Source organism: Apium graveolens, chromosome 5, assembly GCF_009905375.1.
Source record: "Apium graveolens cultivar Ventura chromosome 5, ASM990537v1, whole genome shotgun sequence".
Taxonomy (NCBI): domain Eukaryota; kingdom Viridiplantae; phylum Streptophyta; class Magnoliopsida; order Apiales; family Apiaceae; genus Apium; species Apium graveolens.
In genome coordinates this window covers 297,855,145-297,882,441 of record NC_133651.1, presented here as the reverse complement: position 1 = coordinate 297,882,441, position 27,297 = coordinate 297,855,145, and the positions used below count along the sequence as shown (strand labels likewise).

Below are 27,297 nucleotides of genomic sequence, written 5' to 3'. Positions count from 1 at the left end.
CATCTTAACAAAAGTAATATTATTTTATTATATTTCTTATCCTTGGTGTCCAAGCTGTACAAATGGGTGGGACGGAAGGAGTATGTAGAGAGAAAGTCAAACCGTACATGACGCATAGCTGTTAGACATAAATTCAAAGAAAACACCGGAGAGAAAGAAAAAGGAGGATGTCAGGAGCTGAGTGCTGTGAAAACCCACCAAACCTAAACTCAAGTTGTGTTACAACAGGGTCTGTTGAAGAGCTTGGAGGCCTCAACTGCTATGTTGTCGGATCCCCTGATTCCAAGGTTGCTGTGCTTCTTGTCTCTGACATCTATGGTACTTTTCTTTCCACCTCTTTACATTTTTTTCATTTAAAAACTGAGTGCCACTCTATTTTAGTCAAATTTCTATATTTCTTAATTTATTCTACTATTCTAGTGTGTATACATGCTGATTTGTTTATTTACTTATAAGTTGATTATTGTTTTAGTAAAATAAATGAACTTATATTCTTTCTTAGACTATCTGGCACCATGGCATGTTAATTTATAGCGCAACTTTAGTTGTGGTACCTTTGTTTGTATTAATTTTTTTTCTATAGAAGGTCTTGCAGAAATCTATACATGACTATGATTTTATTTTAGAATTTGTTAGTATCTTTTTTATGGTAGATCATTGCCCTATTGCCAGTGATACAGATTTCAGAAATCGGAATTATTCGGTTGAGGTACCGATTTACGATTTATCGGACGATTTTTTTAAAAAAATCGGATGATTAATCGGCGATTTATCGGAAATCGGTCAAATCGAACAAATATTTTTGACCGATTTATTGGCGATTTTTGAAAAATCGGCCGATTTCTATAACAGAGCCTATTGGTGGGAAATTGAAACTATGGCTAGGATGCTTAAATAGTAAATATTTGAATCATAGTATTGATGGCGTTCATTAAAACTTTAAACTAATAATGGTTTATTTGATTTGGTAGGATATGAAGCTCCGAGGTTGAGGTATGCTTATTCTTGGCTTTATACATTTGTAATTTTATCTCTTAGAGCCTGTATTCTTAAGCCTCTACCTGATTTTTGTAATTTTGTTATGCACAATGCACTCTTGCACTAGTTGCTTCAGAGATTGTGGCTTGACTTTAAAATAAATGAGAAAGAATATGACTGCTTGTTTAGAAGGTTGTGTTTGGTGCTATTGTCAAGTGTTTCATTTGGTCCTTATGAAGCTTTAGATGGAATATAGTGGTTTTGGAGTTAAATCGGGTTTCAGAGGTCAAGTTGTCTTTATCCAATACTAGTAGATAAGCAGTGCTAAGCACGAGCCAAAGCACGAGCCGAGATCAAAATATCAATATTTAATAATGATTATAAAAATTTATTTTAATTTTTTATTAAATATATTTATAATAAATAAAATTGTACAATTATTGCAATTTTCACTTTTAAATTATATGTAGCTTTCATTAATTCAAATCTTATTATAACAACAAACTCAACGTTATTATGTATCTATTGTTCAAAAAGACATAACTAATATTTTACATCAAAACTTTAGTCGCGACACGATTGATGGATAATTTAACAAAAAATTAAATCAATGGCACTAAGTAATTGCATATTAAATTTCTTATTGTTAGCTGAATTTGTGTTTTTATATAATTTGCGATTGCATAATTTTTTTTAATAAAATATTCATTATGTATGTATAAATTTGCATTTTGTGCTAAAATAGCATTTTATAGGTATAAATCTAGAAATTACAATGTATATACGATTTTGTGTATATAAAAATAATATAAATATGTGGTATATAAAAATCAAAAAACGGGTAAAATATTACATATAGAATTATAAGTCATATATATATGAATAAAGAAGAATAAAAATGGTATATTTAAAACTATAACAAGATTTAAAAAAGGGTGAAACTAAAAGTTCGTAAAACCGAAAAGAGGTGAAACCAAAGTATCCTTAAAAGATGATTTCCTTATTAGTGTTATTTAAAGGATTCATTTTATTATTTTAATAAATATAAAAAAGAATTCTACGAAAAATAGAAATATCGTAATTATAATATGATTTCAATCTATATTTTGTTAAAAAAACAACATAGAAATCTACATGAAAGAGAACTATAGGGGTGGAACCGTACTAAGATGAAACTAAGTACCCTATCAAGAAATAATTTGGAGTTCTACGAAAATAGAATGGTAATCATATTACGGTTTGAACAATTTTATTATTTTCAAGTGGTGAAACCAAAATACAATTTCTTATAATATTCATACCATTTTATTAAAATGGAATTTTACCAACAAATTAAAAAATTCTAAATTAAAAAATTTCAATTTAAACGCATGACATATTTACTTGGTCGTGGTTTATATTTTTCGGAACCTATTTAGTTGAGTCAATTTATGAACTTATTTATTTTAAAATATAATTAAAAATAAGATTCAAACCTATAAAAATAATAAAAAATTATGGCTTATAAAAAATTTAAAAATGAGTAAAAATAATACATATACAATTATAAGTCATATAGGAATAAAAAGGGATAAAAATAATACACTTGGAGTTATAAAATGTGCAACCAAAAGGTGGTGGAACTAAAAAATAAGTGAATATGTTTCGTTTATTAGTAAAGAAAAACGGGTAAAAATAATACATATAGAATTATAAGACATATAAGAATTAAAAAGGATAAAAATATTACACTTAAAGTTACACCATGAATCATAAAAACAAAAAAACAAAAGGTGATAGAACCAAAAAATAAGTGAAAATAAAGTATCACTTAAAAAAATTATTAATAAAAAAACGGGTAAAAATAATATATATATATATAGAATTATAAATTCATATAGAATCAAAAAGGATAATAATAATACAATTAGAATTAGAGTTATAACATAAATTTATGAAAGTGAAACCAAAAGATGGTACGTGAAACAAGTACAGGAGGTTTCACTTATTAATAAAAGTTATTAATGGATCGTTTAATTATGTCTATGGAATTACTACTAGCACTACTTTAAGTTTCAATTCCTTAGGTCAAACCTAATTTGATTTAATCATATTTTAAGTTTTCTTCTGTGATGATAAAAATTGCAACTCCTGTATCATAATTTTTCTAATCTTTCCCTAGTGGTTATGTAGACTTTCAATGAGCTTTTCTTTGTTATGCATTTGGACTTCTAATACCTAACGTCATTAACCTTAAACTATCAAGGACTCTTGCTGACAAAGTTTCTGCTGCTGGGTTCTATGTGGTGGTGCCAGACTTCATGCATGGAGATCCTTATGTACCTGAAGATTCAGAGAGACCTTTGAGGTTGGGGGTTTGGATTAAGGATCATGGACCGGTTTGTTTTCTCATGTTTAACTGTTTTATGTTGGGAAACAAACTGAAGTCGAAAATTGATGCTTAATAAACTAGCATAGAACTGTGTTTTCTGCCCTTGTAGACAATTTTGATTACATATCTAACTGCATTGGATTTGCTAACTTTACACCTAAGATATGATACATAGCAGGATACTCTGCTATAAGATATTAGGTACACTATTGTAACAAAGTGTAACTGCAACATTTACAGGAAACAAGTTGATTAATTTAGGTAGGAAAGCTGACCATTATTGATATTTTGAAAGTAAAAGCAGTATAAGTTATATAATGTATCTAGAATATATAAAGGGAAAACAATATCACAATTAAAATTTCAGAACAATTTATAATAAGTTGTCATTTTTTCATTAGCAACTGTGTGGATTTAGCATGGTTTAAAATGAGCTAGTATGACCCGTTAAAGATTATATAATGGCTTCCATTTCTAGAGTCTAAGTACCTATTTCCATTCAAGTTAAATAGTTTTCGACTTGTTAAAGTCCATCATGTATTAGCATCCGTCGTCATATACGATATGTCTCTACCTGGAATCTTATAGCAGCGTTAGATTGTTATAAACTTATAACATCATTTCATTCAGGCAGTTTATCAAAGCTACAGTGTTCATCTTCATTAAAGCTTCTAACACGTAGCATTGTTGAAAGATTAGGGACTAGTTCATTACCATGTTATAGTGCATTGAATTGACCCAGTTAAAAAATTATAAATGTATAGGAACAAGGTTTCAATGAAGCAAAACCAATTGTTGAAGCTATAAAGAGCAAAGGTGTATCCAAGATTGGAGCTGTAGGTTTCTGCTGGGGAGGTAAGGGAGAGTTTGGAAATTTCTCCGATGAAGTTACTCTACTCGGTTTTCAGTAATCTTTGTTATATTGTAATTTAGTTAACTTGTAGAGCTGTATAAGATTTCTCCAAATATTAACGTTTTTACTCTTTGCGTAAATTAAGACGCCTGCCTTTTGCATTCTTGTCAGCCAAGGTTGCGGTGGAACTCGCAAAAGATTCTTATGTCCAAGCTGCAGTGATTTTGCACCCATCCTTCGTCACTCTAGATGATATTCAGGGTATGTTCCTGCTTATTAAATGTCCAACTGTCAAATAGTTGAATTAATTGATATAACAAGGGAACTCAGATAAGCCACTCAATTGATCCCTTTAAGCATTAACCCACAACTGTTAAGAAGTAAGACCCAGTATGATTTGGGACAAAAGCAAGATTAAATATATCGTGTCTACGTTGTTAGTTTTCTTACAGTCTAAGAGGGTGAAGAATAACTTATATGTGATGCGGTTTTCCAGGTGTTAAGGTTCCGATATCAATCCTTGGAGCTGAGCTTGACCACGTGTCTCCACCAGAGCTTTTGAAGCAGTTTGAAGAGGTTTTAGATAAAAAACCAGAGGTAAATTATTTTATAAACAATGGAAGTGTTTTCATTCGTATTTCCATTGGTTCAATTCAGATTTAGATGGTCTATCCTGTTTCTGTGATATGTTGGTGACTGAGTGTTTACATCAAGAGCTGGACCTTCTAAAACAAATTGTCAGAGGTTTATATATAGTCATTCTGTAAACAAGCTATTGAAAGTAGAAGTTAAATATAGATGCCATGTAAACTCACGGTGTTGCACATATTCTGCTAAGTTCTACTACATAGTCGGAATTCAGTAACTCAATGAAACTTGTTCACTCAAACTCTTATATAATAATTTACATTTCAGTCTGTGAGAAGTGTTTAGTTTAAAAAAACAAAAAAAATGGATGAATTTCTTATGGTCTTGCCCTACAAGTTATAAAAGCAACAAATAGGTGATGTTGCAGTCCTTATCATTGCATTCACTTATGGTTGAGTTCATTAACGTGATACCCATCACTGAGTAAATTGGGTAACACAGTTCGATACCAATCAATGTCCTAGGATCCTGGTATAATTAGAAAAATTACTATACCCAAAGTACAAGTGACACACTCACACAAGTATCATGTGAGCATGGCTAATATCAGGACATGAGCTAAAGAGGCTGTCATGTTCCAAAATTAGTACTGGAATCAAAAAAAGCAACATGACCCCATTTGTTATATTGGTTAACTGATAAAAGTACATGTTCTCTCCTAGAACAAGCATAAAAGAATGTATGTGTATTTAATTTACTTAATTTCGATGGGTACAATTTGAGAGTATTCAATTCAAAGGAGAGGTTTTTCAAATTTTGTTGGATATAGTCACATATTCACCCGTTTAAGATAGAACCAGATGAATGTCTCAGTTTTTTGAATCTCTAAGATAAGATTATAAGAAACTCTAGATAAGGTCGCTTAATGATGTTTGATCTTCTTTAGTTGAAAAATCACCACTAGCTGAAAGTAGTTCTCATTTTTTTGATTTGCAGGTTAATTGTTTTGTGAAAATATTTCAAGGTGTTGTACATGGTTGGTCTATGAGGTACAAGGATGAAGATAAAGCATCTTTAAAGTGCGCGGAAGAGGCCCACCAGGATATGCTGGACTGGTTTATCAAGCATCTTAAATGAGTGAAGTCTCTTAATTGCTTGCTGCCAGTTTCCGGGTGTATTGTATAGTAGTGAGCGTGGGGGGCACAATAATGATTTGAAATGGTTTCTTAAATAAGTGTCTTACAATTAATATTTAAATATTATTATCTGTTAGATTATTGGTTCAAGACCAAGAGTGGCCTAGCCTCAGAAGTATGACCTGATGGAAGGTCCTACTCCTACATCCATCAGTAAGTCTCAGTTTCTGTATTTGGCTTGAAGGGTTGATTACTGGTTGTTTGCAGACTTGTTGGGAATGTCAAAATTGTAAAATGGCATGTTTGTTATTTTCCCTTGTAAGCGCGGAGTTCAATATTTCTACATAATATGTCTGATACTATTTTGCAGAAGTGAGGACTAAAATTATTAGGCAACAAACAGTTATAGATATCTCATGTTCTACTGGATTTTTTTGTTGTACCGAGGCACCTGGATGGGATTTTGGAGCTGAGAAAAAAATATTGTTGCATATATTACTGAAGTTCTCGTAGAAATTTAACTGTCCTAGAAACTAAAAAATGTTATATCAGAATGTTCTTTGATGAGCATATTATTCAGATGCATAATAGCTGTAGAATAAGCAAACAATTCATGTTTAGGTGGAGTTGGTAAAGTTTGGGTTACATTAGTGTTTCAGATAAATGGATACATCAATGTCGATTATATTGTGGCATTTTGATTGGTGTTTTGTAGGAAACTATGTTCTGACTGCAAATCCAATATTGTATAATCAATAGACTATGTGGAAGTTAAATTGTTTATCAGTAAAGTTGATCTCCCCATTTGAGTTTTTTTAAGCCTTCTAAAGTGATAATAGTTACAGAAAATTCGAGTAATAAAAATGTGATTATGCTAAGAAAAATTTAAACTTTACAAAGTATGATGTTAGTACTGCATAGGATTGACAAGCGAATCTCACCGGCCATTAGGTTCAGCAAACTACTTGAACATTGCAGTTTCAAAATGCTTGTTCAGGCACCTTCTTAGATGGTTCAGGCGACGTATTAGGCCTGTTATGATGAATTACTACATATGTTTTATTGGTTCAGGCGACTTCTTAGATTGTTCAGGCGACTTCTTTGATGAATTACTACATACATTTTATTGATTCAAGAGTGGCTTAGCCTGAGAATTCTGAACTGATGGATGGGCATCCTACATTCGTCACCACATGATCACATCCATTAGTAACTTAAAAGTTCATGTATCTTTTGACTCTCAGTTTCTTCAGAGGGCTTGACGGGTTGATTTTTAGTTTATTGCAAACTCGTCGAGGATGTCAATTTTCTTGGCGTTTTGTAGGGAACAATGTTTTTGATTGCAACTCCATATTTGTATTGTCAGCAGACATTTGGAAGTGAAATTGTTTATCAGTAAGTTGGTCTTCTCGCAGTGTTTCTTTGAGCTAAATAGCTAATGCAGTGATACTAGTCACAGAAAATTTTGATGCAAAAATGTGAGTATGCTAAAATAAATTGAATCATTACAAATATGAAAGTTAGCGCTATATAAAATTGACAAGTGATGACCATTCCACCATAAAACAATACAAGTTACAGCATCAACTGAGTTTGTTTTGAACAACCTCCCACCAGAACCAACCCCTTACATGGTTAGTTCTATGATATTCTTTACCAACTTATTAGCACTAGGTAAGATTTTGGGATTTTACCTGCCATTAAGTTCAGCAAACTGCTTAAACATTGCAGTTCCGGAATGCTCATCGATAACTTGAACTTCAGCTTGGTTCTTAGATTGTTGAGGCGAAGAAGTAGGCTTGTTATCTGGGTTAGTAGCAGTAGCAGGAGAAGCTGCAGTTGCCGCTGCATTGTTTTCCTCTTCACTCTTTCCTTTTAAAGAAGCCTCCTGAAGCTGCAGTGCGTATTCAAGATTCCACAAAACATCTCCCATTGTTGGTCTATCAACACCATATTCTGCCAAACACTTTTCAGCAGCCTCTGCAAACTTTTTCATGGAGTCAGGGTTGATGTTTCCAACAAGAGTAGGGTCCATGATTTTGTCGAGCAGGTCTTTTCGCTTCCACTGTAATGCCCATTCTGCCAAGTTCACTTGTTCTCTTGGCAATGCTGGATTAATGGCAGCGCGTGCGCAAAGTACTTCTAGAAGCACAACTCCAAATGAGTAAACATCAGACTTATCAGTTAGTTGTTGTTTTCTGAAGTATTCAGGATCTAAGTAACCAAAACTTCCCTTGACTGCAGTGCTCACATAAGCTTGCCCCTCGACGGTTGAACCATCTTTTGATAGCCCAAAATCAGCCATTTTTGCAACAAAGTTATCATCAAGCAAAATGTTAGTGCTCTTCACATCACGATGAATTATGCCTTGAGCCGAGCCTGTGTGAAGATAATGAAGACCGCGAGCTGCGCCAATGCAAATCTCAAGCCTTTGTTTCCAAGGGAGAGAGGGCAAGTCCTTACCATATAAATGATCTCGTAAAGGTCCATTTGACATGAACTCATATACCAATATCATCTCGGAATTTTCATCACAGTATCCTATGAGTGACACCAAGTGGCGATGTCGAAGCTTGGAAAGCATCTGGATTTCTGTTTGGAATTCATTGATACCTTGCTCAGATTGAGGATTGCCACGTTTTATTGCTACTTTCGTTCCGTTATCAATCTCCCCAATATACACGTTCCCAAATCCTCCAACACCAATAATAGCACTAGAATCCCAGTTTTTGCTTGCTTCTTGCAACTCTGCAAAGGAAAAGTACCGGCCTAATCCCATTGTTGACGAATAGAATGCGCTCTTTCGAGATCCCAAAGAATTCTTGCTTGACATGAAGCTTGAATCTCCGGCATGAATAGGAAGCAACCATGAAGAGAAGCTTTTACTTTTCTGCCAATCCTGAGGCCTCTTTTGCCATTTTACTGCCATGGTACCCAAACCTACAAACGCTCCAAACATCATTGCAAACCCAGCTGCAGCCACTGTCCCACGGCTCGCACTTGCGCTCTTTCCATCAGCACCAAACTCACCATCCAAACTATTAACCGAATTATTAATTTTCAAGACCTCTAAACCATTGAGAAGTGCGTTCTTTGTACCAGCAGCTTCGGCCATTGGACTTACCTGAACTTTGAGAGGGCTAGTTAGACCCATGGAAGAATTAACTACAAAGTCTTTATAGTAAGCAGATGCCAAATCACCAGCCACAGTTGACAAATCTAGCCCAGATATCGCCTTTTTCCCACCAACATACACGTTAAAATACAGATCATTGAGGGACTTGCTCACTATGTCAGCAAAATGAAGACGAACTAAATATGAATACGATGTATCAATGTCTAAAGACCAGGTGACATTAAAATTAGGACCTACGGTGTTTGCATCACCCATTTCCATAGCTGATGCATATACTGATGGAGGCGCGATTAGTGGAGAATTTCCATTAGGATAAGCAATGACCTTTGGCTCGACAGACACATTTCTGCCTGCATTCTCAGGTTTAAGGTACTGCTTATCTTCTGCCCATGATCGTCCAAGCGTGTCACTCTGAGACTCAATCTTTGAACCGCCTACATTAAGACGATACAAAGTTTGGTAAGAATTCTGAGTCAAGCCAGATGTTTGTGCAACCGGGAACAATGCATTTCCAACATCAGTGATTAACATATCGGGAGCAGAAACCACCTCAATAGCATTAATGAACGCAGTTGAACCCTTTGTGGGACTAAATTTAATGGACAATTGCTGACTCGTAACATTAACAAGATATTCCTTCATAACCCATCCGGATCCACTTCCAAGACTGAATTCATGGAGGAGGACTAATGAATCAGAAATGACACTAAATTTCGATTGTTGCAAATTAGCATCATTGCTAGAAACCGGAAAAAAATGTAGACGAATCCAATGCCAACCAGCTTTACTCATGCGAAATGTATAAGTTGCATCTGCAGAAAATACTTTGGCACTAAGATAAATTGGAAGAGGAACATCTGCCTTTGGTACAGAAACTTGCAAATCTTTTCCATCATAATTAAGATATTCGTGTGAGTTTTGATCAGATACAAAAACTCTTTTATCCGTAAGAGTGGTTTGTTGTGATGAACCGCAATCAAGAAGATAACTATCAGGCGGGGTAAAAGAATCAGACTTTGCAGGAGCACCGCCACCACCGACAGCTGAGACAGAGGGGACAAGAATAAAAGCAGAGAAAAGAACCGCGAGGATCATCATTGAAGACGACAAATACAAAAGGGGAGGTCCTTTACGTATCTTTTCCATCTCCAGCCCCTCCTGGACAAGGAAAAGAAATTTAAAAGGACTAGGAAAACTTAAAGGACAGCGAAGCGGAATATTTAAAATTATTTGTGTAAAGGTGACTTAATTTTCTTTCAGTGGCCATAAAAATGGAAGGGAATGAAAGTGATACATTACAGGCTGTGCATTGTAATCTCATCTGCTTATGTTATCCTCATGTTTATGGATGGCTAATTTTGTTTTTCTGAAAAAAACACGCCTATTCTTAGCAACTGATATTTCACCAGACAAACATCAATGGCAGTTACACTCATTTTGACATGCATGATGCATGGTCATACATTATCTCAAAAATAATAAGATTCACCATTGATGAAATGTGTCCCTTTTAAAGAGATTTTAGATTAGAAACTCCAAGTAAATGAGATGCAAATTATGCGTGTTTACTTTACTACATGCACTCTTGAATCTTGAGATTAAACTTCCAATTCCAGACACTCAGCTCAGACGTGTGCTTATTTATAAGTTGGTAACGTTAGTTATGTCAAAGTCAGAATTTAGAACAAAAATTACGGGACCTAGGGATGGTAATATTTATGCTTAATGAAATTACTTATACGAATACTTTTCAAATTTAAGAATAAATTATATTTTTAAAAAATCTTAAACACGGTCAATGATAGGATTATAATTTATAAGAATTAGTTGATAACCCATGCTAATTTTTAAAAATCATAATAGTATGATTGTTGTGTCAAAATTTCTAATTACTCACTTATATATTTAGGCATAAATTTTTATAATTTTATTTTAATGTATAATATGTACGTTAACATTCGTATTCAATAAATTCCAAACTTTAATTGCACTAAATAAATGTGTATAGTTCAAATAAGATAGTAGTACCTATGAGTTTTAACCACCACTATTCCATGCCAATTCATTAATTTATTGAAAATCAATTTGAAACCATACAAAATATATGAATCTAGAGCTGAAATAAATGTGAGAACAAATCGAGAATTAAAATTATTGTTAATTTTATTTTTTTATTTATAATTATTTAAAGAAAAGTAAAAGAATTATAATATATACGTGATAAATACATTATTTGTATTAGAATTATAATAAAAAAGATTATAATAATGTAATTTCAACAATTTTATTATTTCATTAAAAAATACTATAGAGTTATATAGAGTCATATCGGAAATAAGATTATCAAGATGAAATAAAAATAGGAAAAATTACAATACGATTTCAACAATTTAGTAATTTCACAATAAATAAAATAATATAGCGTTTTATTAAAAATAGGATGATTGGAGTGAAACCAAAATATGGGTTGAAAAAAAAGGTGATATAAAATTTGGGACCATTTAAAAAAGGGGTTTCACATATTAATAAAGGCACGATATTTGTGTTATGATCATTATAAAAAGATTATAATTATTATACGATTTCGAAAATTTATTATTCATTAAAATATACTATTGAGTCATATGCGAAATATAATTACTGAGTTTAAATCAATCTAAGAATTGCAATTAAAAAATGGGTAAAATAATACATATAATATTATAAGTCATATATAAGTAAAAGAATAAAAATTATTCATTTAGAGTTATAATGAAATTTAAAAACGGGTGAAACTAAAAGTTAATGAAACCAAAAAGAGGGGAAACCAAGGTACCAATGTTTCACTTATTAATAAAGGTTATTAATTATAATAAATAAAAAAATTATAATTATAATACGATTTCAAAATTTTTATTATTTCATTAAAATATACTATTAAGTCATATGAGAAATATGATTACTGAGTTGAAATTAATATAAAAATTGCAATTAAAAAATGGGTAAAATAATATATATATAATAATAAGCCATTTAGAAATTAAAGAAGAATAAGTGGGTGATAATTAGAAATTAATAAGAATAATAAAAATATAATTATAGTAATTATACTAAATCAAAATGATTATAAATAAAATATTTTCAAATAGGAGTCTGTTACTGTATCTATATTTATATATACAATTAGTATTCTGGGTATCTATATTTATATATACAATTAGTATTCTGGATGTTGCTTATAAATCAAGAAATATAATTAAAATAGAATTTTAATAATTATATAAAAAAATATATGATTCAAAAAGGCTAAAAAAATATAAAAAAATACTTTTATTATAGTAAGTATAATATATTGAGTTAGCAATACAGAAGTGAATTGGGAATACAAAGTTAAAATCAAAAGGGTGAAACAAAAATAAAATCAAACTTAATAGAATAATAAGACATATAAAATTTAAGATAACAAAAAATATAAATAATAAGACATTTAGAAATATAAGATAACAAAAATAAAATCAAACTTAATAGAATCATAAGACACGTAGAATAAGATATACATACATAAATGCATTTGGTGTGTGTAATGAATAATTAACTTATAGGGGATAAATCCTCTTAGTCTTGTCTTTTGACATGGCGAGTAGTAAGTTTTAAGTGTCATTTTCGAGGTGTTATCGGTCAGTATTTCAATCAAATCATCCATTTTATTTCATTCTCTATTTCGTTTATTCATTCAAACAATGGCGTCGACTAGCAATATCACCCAAGCGATGAACAACATCACTTTGGATGATGAGGAGGAAGGAGGAATAGCCTTTGATATTGGGGAGGGAGAAGTGAATGCAGGGGTGGATAATAATATAGATACTAAATTATGTCTGGTGGGGCGTTTCTTAGTTGATGGAGTGATTGATTTTGTTGCAATGAAACAAACGCTTGCAGCATTATGGTGACCAGGACGAGGTGTCTATATTCGAGAGGTTGAGCCAAATCTTTATCTGTTCCAATTTTATCATGAGGTGGACATTAAAAGAGTATTGGAAGGGAGCCCTTGGTCTTTTAACAAGAAGTCCTTGATAATATCTCGTATGCAGGATGGTGATGTCCCAAGGGGCGTTAGCTTAAATAATATTGATTTATGGGTTCAGGTGCACGACCTTCGTGTGGGGTTCATGACAGAAAGGGTGTTAAATGAGGTAGGCAACTACATAGGTGTGTTTGTGGAATCATGCTCGAAGAACTTTCATAGTATATGGAAGGAGTACTTAAGAGTCAGAGTCTCTATTGATGTCACACGTCCACTCAAGAGGAGAATGAAGATCAGGAGTTCTGGAGCTGAATGGTTTTGGATAAATTTCAAGTACGAAAATGTACCAACCTTCTGTTTCATCTGTGGGATAATGGGTCATTCAGAAAAGTTTTGTAATCGTTTATTTGAGGTGCCTGAGGCTGAGATTACAAAACCTTATGGGGTAAAGATGAGAGCTCCTTTAAGGCGTTAAACTCAATTAATTGGTTCAAAATGGCTAAGGGAAGATGGGGTGGAGGGTGACTGGAAAGCGGCAAATGATGGTGGCTCGGGGAGGAATACAGTGAGGAACAATCTAGATCCACGAAATCAGGAAGTAGTTACAGATGGAGTAAATCACGGAGACAGCTCAAAGGATAAGGAAGTTGGCGGGCAATCAGATATTTTGAATGAGAAAGATATGATAGAGCTGGCAAATAAAATTGAAACGGGAAATAAGGGGATTACAGTTATCAAAAACAAGAAGAGAAGAACAATTAGTGGGCTGGATCAGCAATCTAATTTGGACTTGGACTTGCATCAGATAGTAACAAAAGAGGATGGGATGGATCAGGACTTTATCAATAATCCAACAATGCCAATGGATTCAAAAAACGGGTATATGGCGGGCTCTGGAACAGGGGTCCGCCCACAACAATGAGTCTTATAAGTTGGAATTGCCGTGGGCTTGGGACCCCATGGGCCTTCCAATTCCTGTTGGAGTTAAGTCTCCAGAAACGTCCCAATTTTATTTTCCTTAGTGAAATATTATGTAAAAAAGAAAGAGTAGAGTATGTCAAAAATAGGCTCAGCTTTGAAGGCTCGTTTACTGTGGAGGTTCAAGGTCAAAGTGGATGACTGGCTTTGCTGTAGAAAAATATGAATAAGGTTAGAATTTTATCGTATAGCAGGAACCATATTGATGTGATGGTGGAGATTAAAGACTGGGAAAGGTATAGATTAACATGTCTTTACGGAGAACCAAATCGAGCCAAACGACAGGAGACATGAGATCTTATTAGAACTTTGCACGCAGCTGATACATCTCCTTGGTGCATTATAGGAGATATGAACAATATATTAAGTAATGAAGATAAAAAAGAAGGAAGGCCGTACCCTCAGTGGCTTCTTCGAGGTTTCCAGTCAGTGGTGGAGGATTGCGATCTTAATGATATGAAACTGGAAGGCTATAGATATACATGGGAAAGAGGTTATGGTACTGAAGCATGGGTAGAAATTCAACTGGATAGAGCCTTGGTTTCAAACAATTTTATGCAGGTATTTACGGAGGCTAAGCTGACTAATATTGAGGTGTCAACCTCAGATCATTCTCCAATTTTTCTTGAGCCTAAGATCGTAACAAAGCCTCTCCAGGTCAAGCGTTTTAAATTTGAAAATGCATGGTTGAGAGAACCAATGTGTCTGCAAATTGTCAAAGAAACTTGGAGTATGCATCAACACAAGTCGATTCAAGAGAAAATAGCTTTGTGCTCAGAAATGTTATCAAGTTGGGGTAAGGAGATCACAGGAAACTTTAAAGATCGGATCAGACAGAGCAAAAGATGTTGATATCGATGAAAGGCAGGAGAGATAATCGATCAGTAAAGCTTTATCAAGATGCCTCTAAGCAACTCGAAGAAGTTTATACCCAGCAAGAAATTTTTTGGAAACAACGTTCTAAACAGCTTTGGCTCCGTGAAGGAGACCAAAACAGCAAATTCTTTCATGCAGCTACGAAGGTGAGGCGCAAAATGAATTACATATCGAATCTGGAGGATAAGAATGGAACAGTAGTGGGTTGGGAAGATGGTCTTCAAGAAGTCATGATAGAATATTTCAGTGAGCTTTTCTCAAGATCGGATACAAGCTGTGAGAGGATCATTAATTGTGTTTTTAGGTGCGTGACAGACGAGCAGAATGCACTTCTGTTGGAAGATATAGAGAAAAGTGAAGTCAAAAGTGCTCTGTTTAGTATGCATCCTGACAAGTCCCCTGGTCTAGATGGGATGAGCCCAGGTTTTTATCAAAGATGCTGGCACATTGTAGGCGAGGACGTATTTCAGTTTGTTAAACAATTCTTTACAACCGGCAGATTTGATGGCAAGGTTACGAATACAAATATAGTGTTGATTCCTAAGAAGCAGAATCCCTCGAAGATGACTGACTTGAGGCCCATATCTTTGTGCAACGTCCTGTATAAAGTTGCATCTAAAGTAATGGCCAATAGATTTAAACGTATCCTGAATGGTATGATATCTGAGACTCAAAGCGCGTTTATTCCTGGTAGGCTTATAACAGATAATATCTTGATTTCTTATGAGATAATGCATTATATGAAAAGAAAATCCACAGGAAAAACAGGTTGGATGGCGCTCAAGCTAGATATGAGTAAGGCTTACGATCGTGTGGAATGGAGTTTTTTGGAGTTAATGATGCTTAAAATGGGCTTAAATCAGAGGTTGGTTAATCTTTTTATGGAATGTGTGACATCTGCGAGATACCAAATAACTCATGCTGGTAAAGAATTTGGTACTATTATTCCCTCGAGGGGTATCCGTCAAGGTGACCCCCTTTCTTCATATTTGTTCTTGATCTGTATGGAGGGCTTTACAGCATTGATTAAAGATTTTGAAAGACGTAGTTTGCTGAAAGGAATTCAGGTAGCTCGTGGTGCTCTGTCACTTTCTCATCTATTTTTTGCAGATGATACATACATTTTTTGCAAAGCAAAACCAGAGGTAGCAGGGCAGATGGTTAATATGCTGCAGATTTTTGAACATGCCTCTGGTTAGAAGATTAATGTGGACAAATCATCGGCATTCTTTAGTAGAAATACTCAACAACATGAAATGGTGAACATATGTAATATTCTCAGAGTTGGGGAAGCAGGAGACAACTCTACCTATTTGGGTTTACCAAACATGTTAGGAAGAAAGAAAACGTCGATTTTTGGTTACCTGAAGGATCGTCTCAGAGATAGAGTTCAAGGGTGGGACAAGAAATATTTATCAGGAGGGGGAAAAGAAATTCTTTTAAAAACAGTTGCTCAATCTCTTCCAAACTACACTATGGGAATTTTTCTGATTCCTCAACAAACATGCAAGGAGCTCGAAGGCATTATGTCAAAATTCTGGTGGAGAACGTCTAAACAGAAGGAGAGGGATATCTCACGGCTCAGTTGGGATCGTTTATGCAAAAGGAAAACTCAAGGTGGTTTGGGCTTCCGTAAGTTACACGAGTTCAACATTGCCCTTCTTGGAAAGCAAGCTTGGCGTTTTCTAACAAATCAGGATAGTTTAGTGAGCAGATTGTACAAGGCAAGATATTTCTTAAATAGCTCATTTTTGGAAGCAACGTTGGGTAATAATCCAAGCTACACGTGGAGAAGTATTTTGGAGGCTCAGGTACTGTTAAAGAAGGGAGCAGTTCGCAGAATAGGATCAGGTGAAATAGTTAGCATTGAGAATGATCCTTGGCTGCCTCATAAAGAAGATCCGTACATTCACACATCACATGAAGCGTTAAAAGATATGAAGGTTAATTCTTTAATGGTCACTGGCGAGAGAGAATGGAACCAGGATTTGATTAAGGATATCTTTAACGGCAGAGACGCCAACTTAATTCTTTCTATACCTTTAAGCAATAGTGATGCGGATTCATGGTTTTGGAATAATGAAAAGCTGGGTTTATATACAGTAAAGAGTGCGTATGGCATTCTTATAGAGCATAACCATCAACCAAACTCAGGGGATAACTCGAGTACTTGGAAAAAGCTGTGGAATTTGAAGTTACCTCCGAAGATTAAAACTTTTATGTGGAGAGCTCTGTTTGGTATACTTCCTACGAAAGATCAACTGCAAATTAGAAGGGTAGCAGTGGATACTTTATGTCCAGTATGTAACGCAGAAACGGAGTCTGTTATGCATTCACTGGTTCACTGTCAGGTAGCCAAAGCCTGCTGGGTGTACGCAAGGTATGTGTTCAATTTTCAGCCTTGTACGAATTTTTTTGATTGGTTCAGGATGGCTATTGGTGTGTATAAGATTGAAGATCTGCAATGGATATGATCAATATGCTGGTCAATCTGGCGTAACAGAAATGCAATAGTCTGGAATCAAAAAGGTGAGGAGTTTGTTCAAATTGTAGAATCAGCAAGGCATATTTTTAATCAGTGGAGATACGCTCAAGACAAGTCATTTGATTTTTCTCTTGGGTTCATGACTCAAGCGGATGGCAACGAGCGTTGGATGAAACCAAACGTAGGAGAATTAAAAATCAATGTTGATGCTGCATGTTTCACAGACTCTAACAAATACAGCTTTGCCTTTCTAGTTCGAGATAGTCAGGGGAATGTGGTTGAGGCTCAAACAAAGTGCAAGCAAGGCCAGGTGGATCCAGAAATAGCAGAAGCCATGGGAATCAGGGAAGCGTTGAGCTGGGTGAAGGAGAAGAAGGTGGGAAACGTGGTGGTGGAGTCAGATTGCTTGGTTGCTATCCAGGCAATTAGATGTTCGAATATCACTTTATCTTACTTTGGCCGAATGGTTGATGATTGTAAGGCCATGCTGTCTCAACTTAAACAACACAATGTGGTGTTAAATTTTGTTAAGCGATCTGCGAACAAGGTGGCTCATGAATTAGTGAGACATTCGAGTTCTATAGCTGATCGTAATTGGAGTGGTGGGGATGTCCATCAACTCTTTAGTTCTGTCTTGTATGACGATTTGAAAGTTTAATAAAATGCTTCTTCTTTTGACAAAAAAGAAGAAGATATACATACATAAATAAATGGGGCAAACAAAGTATAGTAGAATTAAAGGACATACAAAAATATAATTATAAGATATATATGAATGAATAAATGAAACCAAAAATTGATGATAGCAAAAATTGGTGAAATCGAAATTAATATTCATGTACCACTTAAAAATGAGTTTGACTTATGAATAAAGGTTATTAACGAGCATATACAGTACTTAAAAAAGAGAAAGAAAAAGGTAATAAGCTAATATTTTTGGAGTGGTAGTATATGATAAATTGTTTCATATTTTTTTTATTTTGTATGAGAGCCCTGGAGAGGCATGCGAAGAATAATAATATAAGATAACAAAAATAAAAATAAACTTAATAGAATCATAAGACACATAGAATAAGATATACATACATAAATAAATGGGGTAAACAAAAGTATATTAGAATTAAAAGACATACAAAAATATAATTATAAGATATATATGAATAAATAAATGAAACCAAAAGTTGATGATAGCAAAAATTGGTGAAATTGAAATTAATATTCATGTACCACTTAAAATGAGTTTGACTTATTAATAAAGGTTATTAATGAGCATATACAGTACTTAAAAAAGAGAAAGAAAAATATAATAAGCTAATATTTTTGGAGTGGTAGTATATGATAAATTGATTCATATTTTTGTTATTTTGTATAAGAGCCTCGAAGAGGCATGTGAAGAATAATAATTGTTTTAAGTAAAAAGAACAAATAGGGATAATGGACAGATTTCGAAAGCTTGAGGACAACATGCATTCCAAACTCATGGAGACTCTTAAACATTACAAGTAGTATTTGTTATGATGTAAAATCCTTGTAGATACCCAACCGTATCTACTTCGCAAGAAGGGTCCATGAGCGGTTTCGGAAGGACCGGATCATGGATAAGAGTTATTATTTGACGCTAAAAAGATGGGTGCTTCATTCTTAGATCTCGGTGCCCCTGAACTCATCTTTTTAAACAAATTCTGAAAAGAGTCCTTCATATAATCTATAAGAATCCAAACAACCCAGCTCGGTTGTAACTATGAATACTCTCTACTTAAGCCACGTTTGTGTGTGCTCGTCATTTTAAGCCACATTTATTTGAGCTTTGTTTTATTAATTTTTGAGTCACGTTTGTATGAGATACAACTAGTTTTGCTTGTTTACAAACCCGGATTTGCTTTGCTTTACTCTTGAATACTTAGTTGCTAGATTAAACCTAGATTTAATTGTTATATGATATTGTTGACCCAACAACTGGGCTATTATTTTGTGGGTCGATATTGATTCATGTTGAAAGCAACCATATATCTATTTTTAAAACTTGTATACTGGTATTAGTTGTTATTCGAAAGACCCATTTTTTGCAAGATCTTGTTATTTGCAAATCTATATTCTTGTACTTCGAGCTGTTGAAGCCATGGTTAATGAAGGTAAAACCCGAGCTGAAAAACCTTCTGCAAGCACGTAGAGACAGGATCTAAACCCATTCCTAGACCTGTATCCCATCCAAGACCTCCCCCCAGGATCAACAACCCAGTACCCAAATATTGGAGAGGGTAGTCTCTCCTACAGATTCCCGGATTCTCATTGATCTCAATCAGTACAAATATGCAAACTTCCCAATGACTTCCGAGCATATGGCCAATATGACCAACAACGATTTGGTAGAAGCAATCCGGCTCTTCCGGGAGCAGCAAATCCGGGCCTAGGAAGAAGCAGAATAGGAAGACGGTTTGGAAGAGTCAGAGCTCATACCAGTTCCGTCCCTCTATCTTTGACCGGATTGGGGGCAAAGGCAAGAAAAATTAGAAAGCTCAAAGCAAGGAAAAAGACACAGAGGCATCCATGCAAAAGAAGTTGGAAGAGATGAGAGAACAAATTTGTAAGGAAGAAAAGGCAAAGCTCGAGCTCAAAATTTATAAAAGAATGCAACTAAAAGAAAAAAGCTACTGGCTAAGGTCAAGACCAAAAGGACATGACCCCAAAAGCCATATCTGATGATGATGAAGAGCAGCAGGATCTCAAGGACATGATTTATAAGCTAAAAAAATGGAGAAAGACTCTGGAATGGAAGTTGGGGAAACTTTAACACCCTTTAGCCATTCCCTAAAGGCTATTCCCCAGCAAAGAGGCCTCAAACACTATAATTTTGACTCATTCGACGGAATGAGAGATCCAGAAGAACACTTGAATTAATTCAAACAGATAACACGGATATATACTTGACCAAGTCGGGATTCTTCGTATCAACTCTCAAGGGAGGGACCCAGAGATGGTTCAGCAGGATCCCCTCCCGAAACCTCCACAACTAGAAAGAATTCCAGGGACCGTTCCTTAGGAGGTTCAGAGGTTCCAGACCAACAAAACAGATGAGCTGCATATGTGCCATCTGGAAACTATTCGGTAATATGACAATGAATCCCTCTCATCCTATATGAGGCATTTCTAGGAAGCAATCAATAAGATCTTTAACTTGAATGAAAGAGAAGCATTGACCATCTTCCGAAGAAACTTGGACCCAAAACATAATGAAAGGTATATCGTGGAACTCATCAACAAGGAACCCTAAAACCTATCCATGGGCTATGCCATGGCCGCCAGGTTCATCAGATAGACGGAAGTACTACAAGCCATGAGAATGACCCAGAACGGGGGATCCGGGAGAAAAAATTCTGATGATCAACTGAAAGGGGGTTACCATCAGGATAAATAATTCAAACAAAGCTATCAAACCAACTATGTGCAAGATACTCATATCTCTCAGAGGCTCGGATCGTGGATTAAATCCAAAAGCGACCCAGGGCCGACCAGACCAGCAAAGGAGCCAAAGACGGAGCCAGATTGGACTCCATTGAATCAGACTCGGGCAAACACCGACAAAGCACAACAGCCCCAATTGGGGACCAAAACACACGGGTTTGCTCGATTTTTCATCTAGTTTTTGTTCTAACACATATCCAAAATTCGAATACCAGAACCATAACCATAAATAATGATTAAATCATCGTTTCCGACCAAATCAAATAAAATTTCGGCCATAACTATGGCCAACTTCCACTTTCTCAAAAAAATCGAACTAAACTTTACACTCAATATATCAAATTATTATCGTAACCATTACAAACTAACCCAACAATTCAAATGAACAAACCATCAATAATAAGCTAGAAAAAAACAATTCAAAATTTGAACCAACTCTTGAACTTGACTTAGCTATTTTGGAAATCAAACATCTCGATTATATACATGATTCGATTGTAAATCATCACATAAAGCTATTTTTATCACCAAAACAAACAGAAAGTCATTATATAAGAAACCCCCAAATTTAACATAAACCCTAAAAAAATTGAATCGAAATATTACTAATCCTTTATGGATTTTGATGATGAAATTGAAAAGAGGATTGAATTTTGAGCAGTTTTGTTAATAACACTTCATTTTTTGAGATCCCAATCATCTCCAAACCTGGATTTTATCTTCAAGAACTCAAGAACACAATTGAGAGGATTTTCTAATTTTCTGAAAAATAAAAAAAAATAAATGTATGATTTTTAATAAAAGTTTTTTTATATTAAAATCCTATTTATAAGTACACAAAAATATCCCTTAAATTATTTGGGGTCTAATTATATCATTTAATAAAGATATTTAGCCCAAAATTAATAATTAAGGGGGAATAATTTTTAATCAAATAAATATAAATTTTATGCCAAAATTCTCCAAAAATTACGAATATTCAAAAAATGCAAAATATATAATATTTGAAAGTCCCACGATTTTATAAAAATGAACGATCTTTGTGCGCTTTGATGTCCTTGTTATTCCCTAACAATACAACAAGAATTACAGAATGAGGGGGGGGTTGAATGTAATTCTGGCTTCTTTTCTTGATTTTAAAAATGTTCTAACTTAATACATATAACAATGTTTGATTTGCTGAAGTGCGGAATAGAAAGATAATTGAAATCAAAACACTAACTAATAAAACACAAGGCTATAAAACTTTCTGGGGAATTTGAATGTATCCACCATATATATATATATATATCACAATGAGAACTCTGTGAAGCTTTAAATAGCTCACAACTGCTTTACAAGTTGAACTAACAAACTACAGAGAAATGCTTACAGAATACAACTTGATATGTTTCTCTGAAAATAAACTTGCTTAGTTAATTGTTCTACTTGCTACTCTTGGTTTATATATTACCAAGTTACATGATAATAAGATAAGATAATAAAACAAAATGTATCTAGTCTAAAATCATGCTGCTTCATTACTCTTTCCAGCAACTTTGACTGTCTTCACATTTGCATGGAAATGGTAATGCTTCTTTGTTCTCTAACACCTGCAATTAGGCCGCCACATTCCATTTGCAAACACCCGACGCATGTGACTATGTTTTCACTATCAACTATAATTTGAATTTGATCATCCGTCGGGACATTGTTAAATATCCGTTGGGAGCTTTAGTTGATCATCCGTCGGGAGTCTTTGTAGACAATCTGTCGGGAGCCTTTTTTGTTACTTGACTCCATTTCATTTATACAGAATTACAAGACATCTTATATTTACAATTAGTCACCCTATTCTGTATATCAATTAGTAGTCAACATGACTTAAATACTCCTACAGAATCTACACATTGTTGCTTGCAGAAATGTGGTACAAACTTATTGTTACATAAGCTACACTCTCGATGGATGTTCAGTTATCATCCGTCGGGACTATGAAGATCATCCGTCAGGACAGTAATTAAATATCCGTCGAGAGCTACAATTTCACCAAGTTAAATATACTAAGGTATTTTGTTAATCTTATCATCAAGTACACAAGATATTTTAACAATCTCCCCCAATTTATGTCTACTAGAATTGTAGCCATAAATTAAGAGAAACTTGATGATAACAAAATACCCTAAATGTACAGATTGAGATATAGTAGATAAAACCGACATGTGCTACAAAATTTATTTGAAAGTTGAACCAAGTAAAGTGTACAAAGAGTTCTCACAATCATTTTCAAGGTGCTTCTCTAGTCTGAGCATATGATTTCTATTTCCTTGATTGTGGATTTCTTTCCAAGCTTCCTGTTGTTTTCTTCTATTTGATTCTGGAGTTATCTGTGGAATTCAAGTTCATCAGCTTCATATAGATCCAGCTTTTCTTGTATTTCCAATAGAGTCTCATTGCTAGAGATACTCAATTGATCATCCAGTCTGAAGAATCTTCTAACACCCTTATTATCCATGAATTTCATCAGCCAATAAGGCCTCAAATACACTCTTTTTCCAGTGAAGGGAATTGATAAAGTTTTTGGGAGTGCATCTTTGGCTCTATTGCTCCTTAGATCTTCTATTTTCTTTAGGACTATTCTCCTTATAGTCACATTAAATCTAAAGTTCTTCTTGATGGATGAGTAGACCTTTATCAATACAGATTGACTTTCTTGAAGAATCCTGTGTAGTGGCCATGTGATTTCTTTCCCTCCCTTGTACTTGAACACCAGCCTTTCAGGAAGATGTCTATGAGCATTAATCCCTCTTACTTCTTCCATTTCATCTAAGTAGAGGTTTATTTCATAAAACTTTTTGATGTCACAGATGTATAAGAGATCTCCCTTGTTGACTGTAGGTTTAGATTTGGTTAGGGTCTTGGATCTAAGAGTTACATGCTTCACTTTATTGATTGCTCTAGTCTTTGTTTTCTTTGGCTTATTGAAGATAGGTAAATTTAGTTCAGGAATTGGCAACTATTGGCTCATCCTTTGGAATTATAGGCTCACCATGAAAGTTCTTTGTTGGATCCACTTTGAATTCCTCATTTGCCACAGAGGGCTTGGATGTTTGAGTTGAAGTTGTAGACTGTTTGGGGATGTAGTCTTCCATTTCCCCATCACTGAAGTCCAATTTCTTCTTAATTCTTTGCTTGTATCTTGGTTTCTTTGTCTGTTGAGGTTCATTCTGCACTTTTTGATCCTGAGTTTCAATTTCCACAGTTGGTTTTTCAGAGATTTCAGTTGCAGCTTTCACAGCTTGAAGCTTGGATACTATAGCAGCTTGCTCTTTCTTCTGTTTTAGCTTCTTTGTATCTATAGCAGCTTGCCTCTTTTCTTGCTTAATTCTTTTTTTTTTCTTCCTTCTTTGCAGCTGCAAACTGAGGGTGTCCGGCTACCACAGAAATCTCTTTTCTATTCCTGTAAATTTTGGCAATTCTTTTCTTTTACACCGAATCAGATGGATCTTTGTAGAATGCTATGGACCTTGCCAACAACTTCTTTTCATCTGGCCTAGGTGTCTCGAATATAAGATCCACAAGATTTTTGTCTATAAACTTTGAATAGTTTCTTGTAGGCTTCATAATTAAATTGACTTTTGGAGATTTGATGCATTTTTCCAAGCTACCAAGACTCATTTCATTCACTGGAATTTGTGACTTGTGAGTGGTGATGAAAAGTCTTGTCTAGTTTCTGTATCTGACCAAATTTCTTTTGAATGTCTGCATCAATCTTCTTCCAATTTATGTCTATTAGCTCCTTCTCAGCTGCTGCTACATCAATCTTTGTCAGTTTGTCATTTGATTCCATTTTTGCTGCTGCTAGATTGATGAGATCAATGCTATCCATAGATGGTGGCTTAGTGAAAGCAATTGCTGGCACAATTGCTTTGCTGACTTGAATGTTGAGCAGTTTCCCTCACTTGATGAGCCTTTCTCCCCCTTTTTGTCAGCATCAAGTTGTTGAGAATAAGGGAGTTGTGCAACCACCAATGGTTGGAGCAGAGCAGTCTGAGCTTCCTGATTTGCAAGGATGTTGGCCACTGACTTCTCTACATTGGACAACCTAGAGTCCATGGCCTCAACCTTTTGGTTTAGATCAGCTTCTTTCCTTAGCTTTTAAGCTATTTCAGTCATGGTGGTTCCTCGAAGTCTGGCATCCAACCTTGCCACAAAATCTTGTTTGACTTCGGAAATTTCTTACTTCATTTCATCCACACTTTGACTGTGTTGGAGAGCTTGAATCTTGTGCAGTTTTAGAGCTTCAAGATGTGTTGTGAGTAACCTTTTAGTGCTGGCACTTGTGGATGCCTGAATTGCTATTTGGGTGTCATGAATCAGCTTGAATAAGGTGGATTGGAGATGTGAGTATGAACACTCTTTAGTCAGCATCCAGGAAGGAATATCTGCATCTCCCCCTATGCTCATGCTATCATCCTCCATATCTTCACCATCATCCCCAAATGAGTCTTTAGCCAATTCAAACTCACTACCAGTTGTGGATGGCATAACAGTAATGACATCATTTGCCCTTTGCATTGAGGCAGTTGTATGCACCAGGTTCAGCATCTTTTCTACAGCCACATTATCCTATTCAGCTAGAACTTGATATGCTGACACAGGGTGAGTAAATACCTCAGCTTCAAAAGAAACAGAGTCTTAAACAGCTTGATATTCTTGCTGAAATAGATGTATCTTGTCAGCCTCATTGACATCCATTAACTTACTTACAATGGGCTCTTCCTATTCAGATGTACATGCTTTTCTCTCAATTTCTCTCTGTTATTGCATCAAGGGCTCCCCTTGGCTTCCCACCCTCACACCCGCACCTTCACCTTCTAAGGTGGGACTCCTCTCACTTTCTTTTGCCAGGCTGGAAGAAATAGCCTGCATTTGTTCACTCATTTCCTCTCCTTTTTCCTGGGAGCAACCCAACCTCTCACTCATTTCACTCCCTTCCCTCAGTCCTAGAAGTGATTGTACTACTACTAGATCATCTACACTTGTGACAACAGTGGAAATATTAGGTTGTATAGTGAGTACCGATGGATGAGGAACATCCATCGGTGTAGTAGTTAGAGAATCCGATGGATGACTGCTGTTAGGCACATCTATCGGGATACAATCACTAATCGACGGATGAACAATATCCGTCAGGATGGAAGAAATGATAGAGTTTGGAGTGAAAACTATTGTAGACTCTGTGCAGATTGATGAGAATTTGGGCACAAATATCTCAACAGTCCCTGAAAGAATTGGCAAGTTAGCCAACAAATCATCTAGAAGATGATGCTAACTTGCACTGATTTTTGGCTTCCCCAACAGAGTTAAAGAAGAGGAATCATGTGTTGATGTGTGAATCATGTCCACATCCAAAGAATTTGTGGGAGAGTCTTGTGTGTGTGTATGTGACTTCAATTACTAAAGATTTTGGTTGTGACTCCATATTTATTGGAGCCACATCAAACTGAATTTGAGATGGTGCAGTGACTGAGTCTTTAGCTGCAGTTTGCACTGTGTGTGCTCCCTGTGCATCCCAAATGGTTTTGGATTTCTTCTTTCTGGCATAAGTTTGAGGTGAGCTTGTGTCCCTTTCCCTCTTGGCCTGTGCTCCTGGTTGGGAGCTTGTTTCAATAGTGACATCCTTTTGGGAGGATGAAACTAGAGTTGAGCTAATTTCCTTATTAATCACCACAGTTTGTTGGGAAACTGTAGTATGACTAGGCTTGGGTGCACTCACCTCTCCAACCTTATCCTTAGGGTTTCTTTGATTTTTCGCCTGTCCCTCACCCAACTCACTACCCTTCACACTCCCTTCTCTAAATTTTGGTAGATTTTGCAACTTGTTTCTTTTGAGAGAAACCAGTGGGGGCTTTCTTTGTTTTGGATTTTGAAGTTTTTATTTTGGTAGCTTGGGTAGGCATCTGTTGGGTCATTGATATAGATGCCATAGCTACACTTAAAGGAAAAGAAATTTGTGAGGTTAGAAGAGTAGAGATAGTGGTTCTTACCTCACTTACCTGAGGGCCCTCCATGATTGGAAAGTAGAAGAAGGGCACCTCTTTGTGATGACTTCCTCTGTTGAGATCTGCAATTATTCTCCTTTCTTGAACCCAACAATCCAGTTTGTTGGTTGGGTTCTCAATAGCAATATTCTCAATAAGATGGTTAGCAAGAATCATAAAGAAACTAGCATAATAAACACTTTTACCTCTCTTATTAACTTCCCCTAACTTATAGCCTAATTCAAACATAACTATGTCACTGAAATTATGATAATTATAAGTAACTAACATATAAAGCATGTTAAGCATGGCAGTATTGACATAATCAAAATTACTTATTTTACCAGAAAACACCTTGGTAACTACATCACACAAATAACTCCATTTCTTTCTAAGACCTAGCCT

General features: G+C 35.1%; 3 protein-coding genes across 3 annotated transcripts; 2 read left to right on the top strand and 1 right to left on the bottom strand.

Annotated features, from left to right (window-relative positions):
- Positions 1-99: 99 nt before the first annotated feature.
- LOC141659204 (endo-1,3;1,4-beta-D-glucanase-like) lies at positions 100-6,298 on the top strand. Its single transcript, XM_074465980.1, has 7 exons — positions 100-318; positions 972-993; positions 3,224-3,356; positions 4,114-4,204; positions 4,374-4,463; positions 4,699-4,799; positions 5,787-6,298. The coding sequence occupies exons 1-7, from the start codon at positions 168-170 to the stop codon at positions 5,925-5,927; spliced, it is 729 nt and encodes a 242-aa protein (XP_074322081.1). The 5' UTR covers positions 100-167; the 3' UTR covers positions 5,928-6,298.
- A 1,157-nt stretch (positions 6,299-7,455) lies between these two features.
- On the bottom strand, positions 7,456-10,327 carry LOC141659203 (putative receptor-like protein kinase At4g39110). Its single transcript, XM_074465979.1, has one exon. The coding sequence runs from the start codon at positions 10,206-10,208 to the stop codon at positions 7,617-7,619; it is 2,592 nt and encodes an 863-aa protein (XP_074322080.1). The 5' UTR covers positions 10,209-10,327; the 3' UTR covers positions 7,456-7,616.
- Positions 10,328-14,397: 4,070 nt separating this feature from the next.
- On the top strand, positions 14,398-14,898 carry LOC141661078 (uncharacterized). Its single transcript, XM_074468062.1, has one exon. It carries the CDS (start codon positions 14,398-14,400, stop codon positions 14,896-14,898), a length of 501 nt encoding a protein of 166 aa, XP_074324163.1.
- The last annotated feature ends 12,399 nt before the right edge of the window (positions 14,899-27,297 follow it).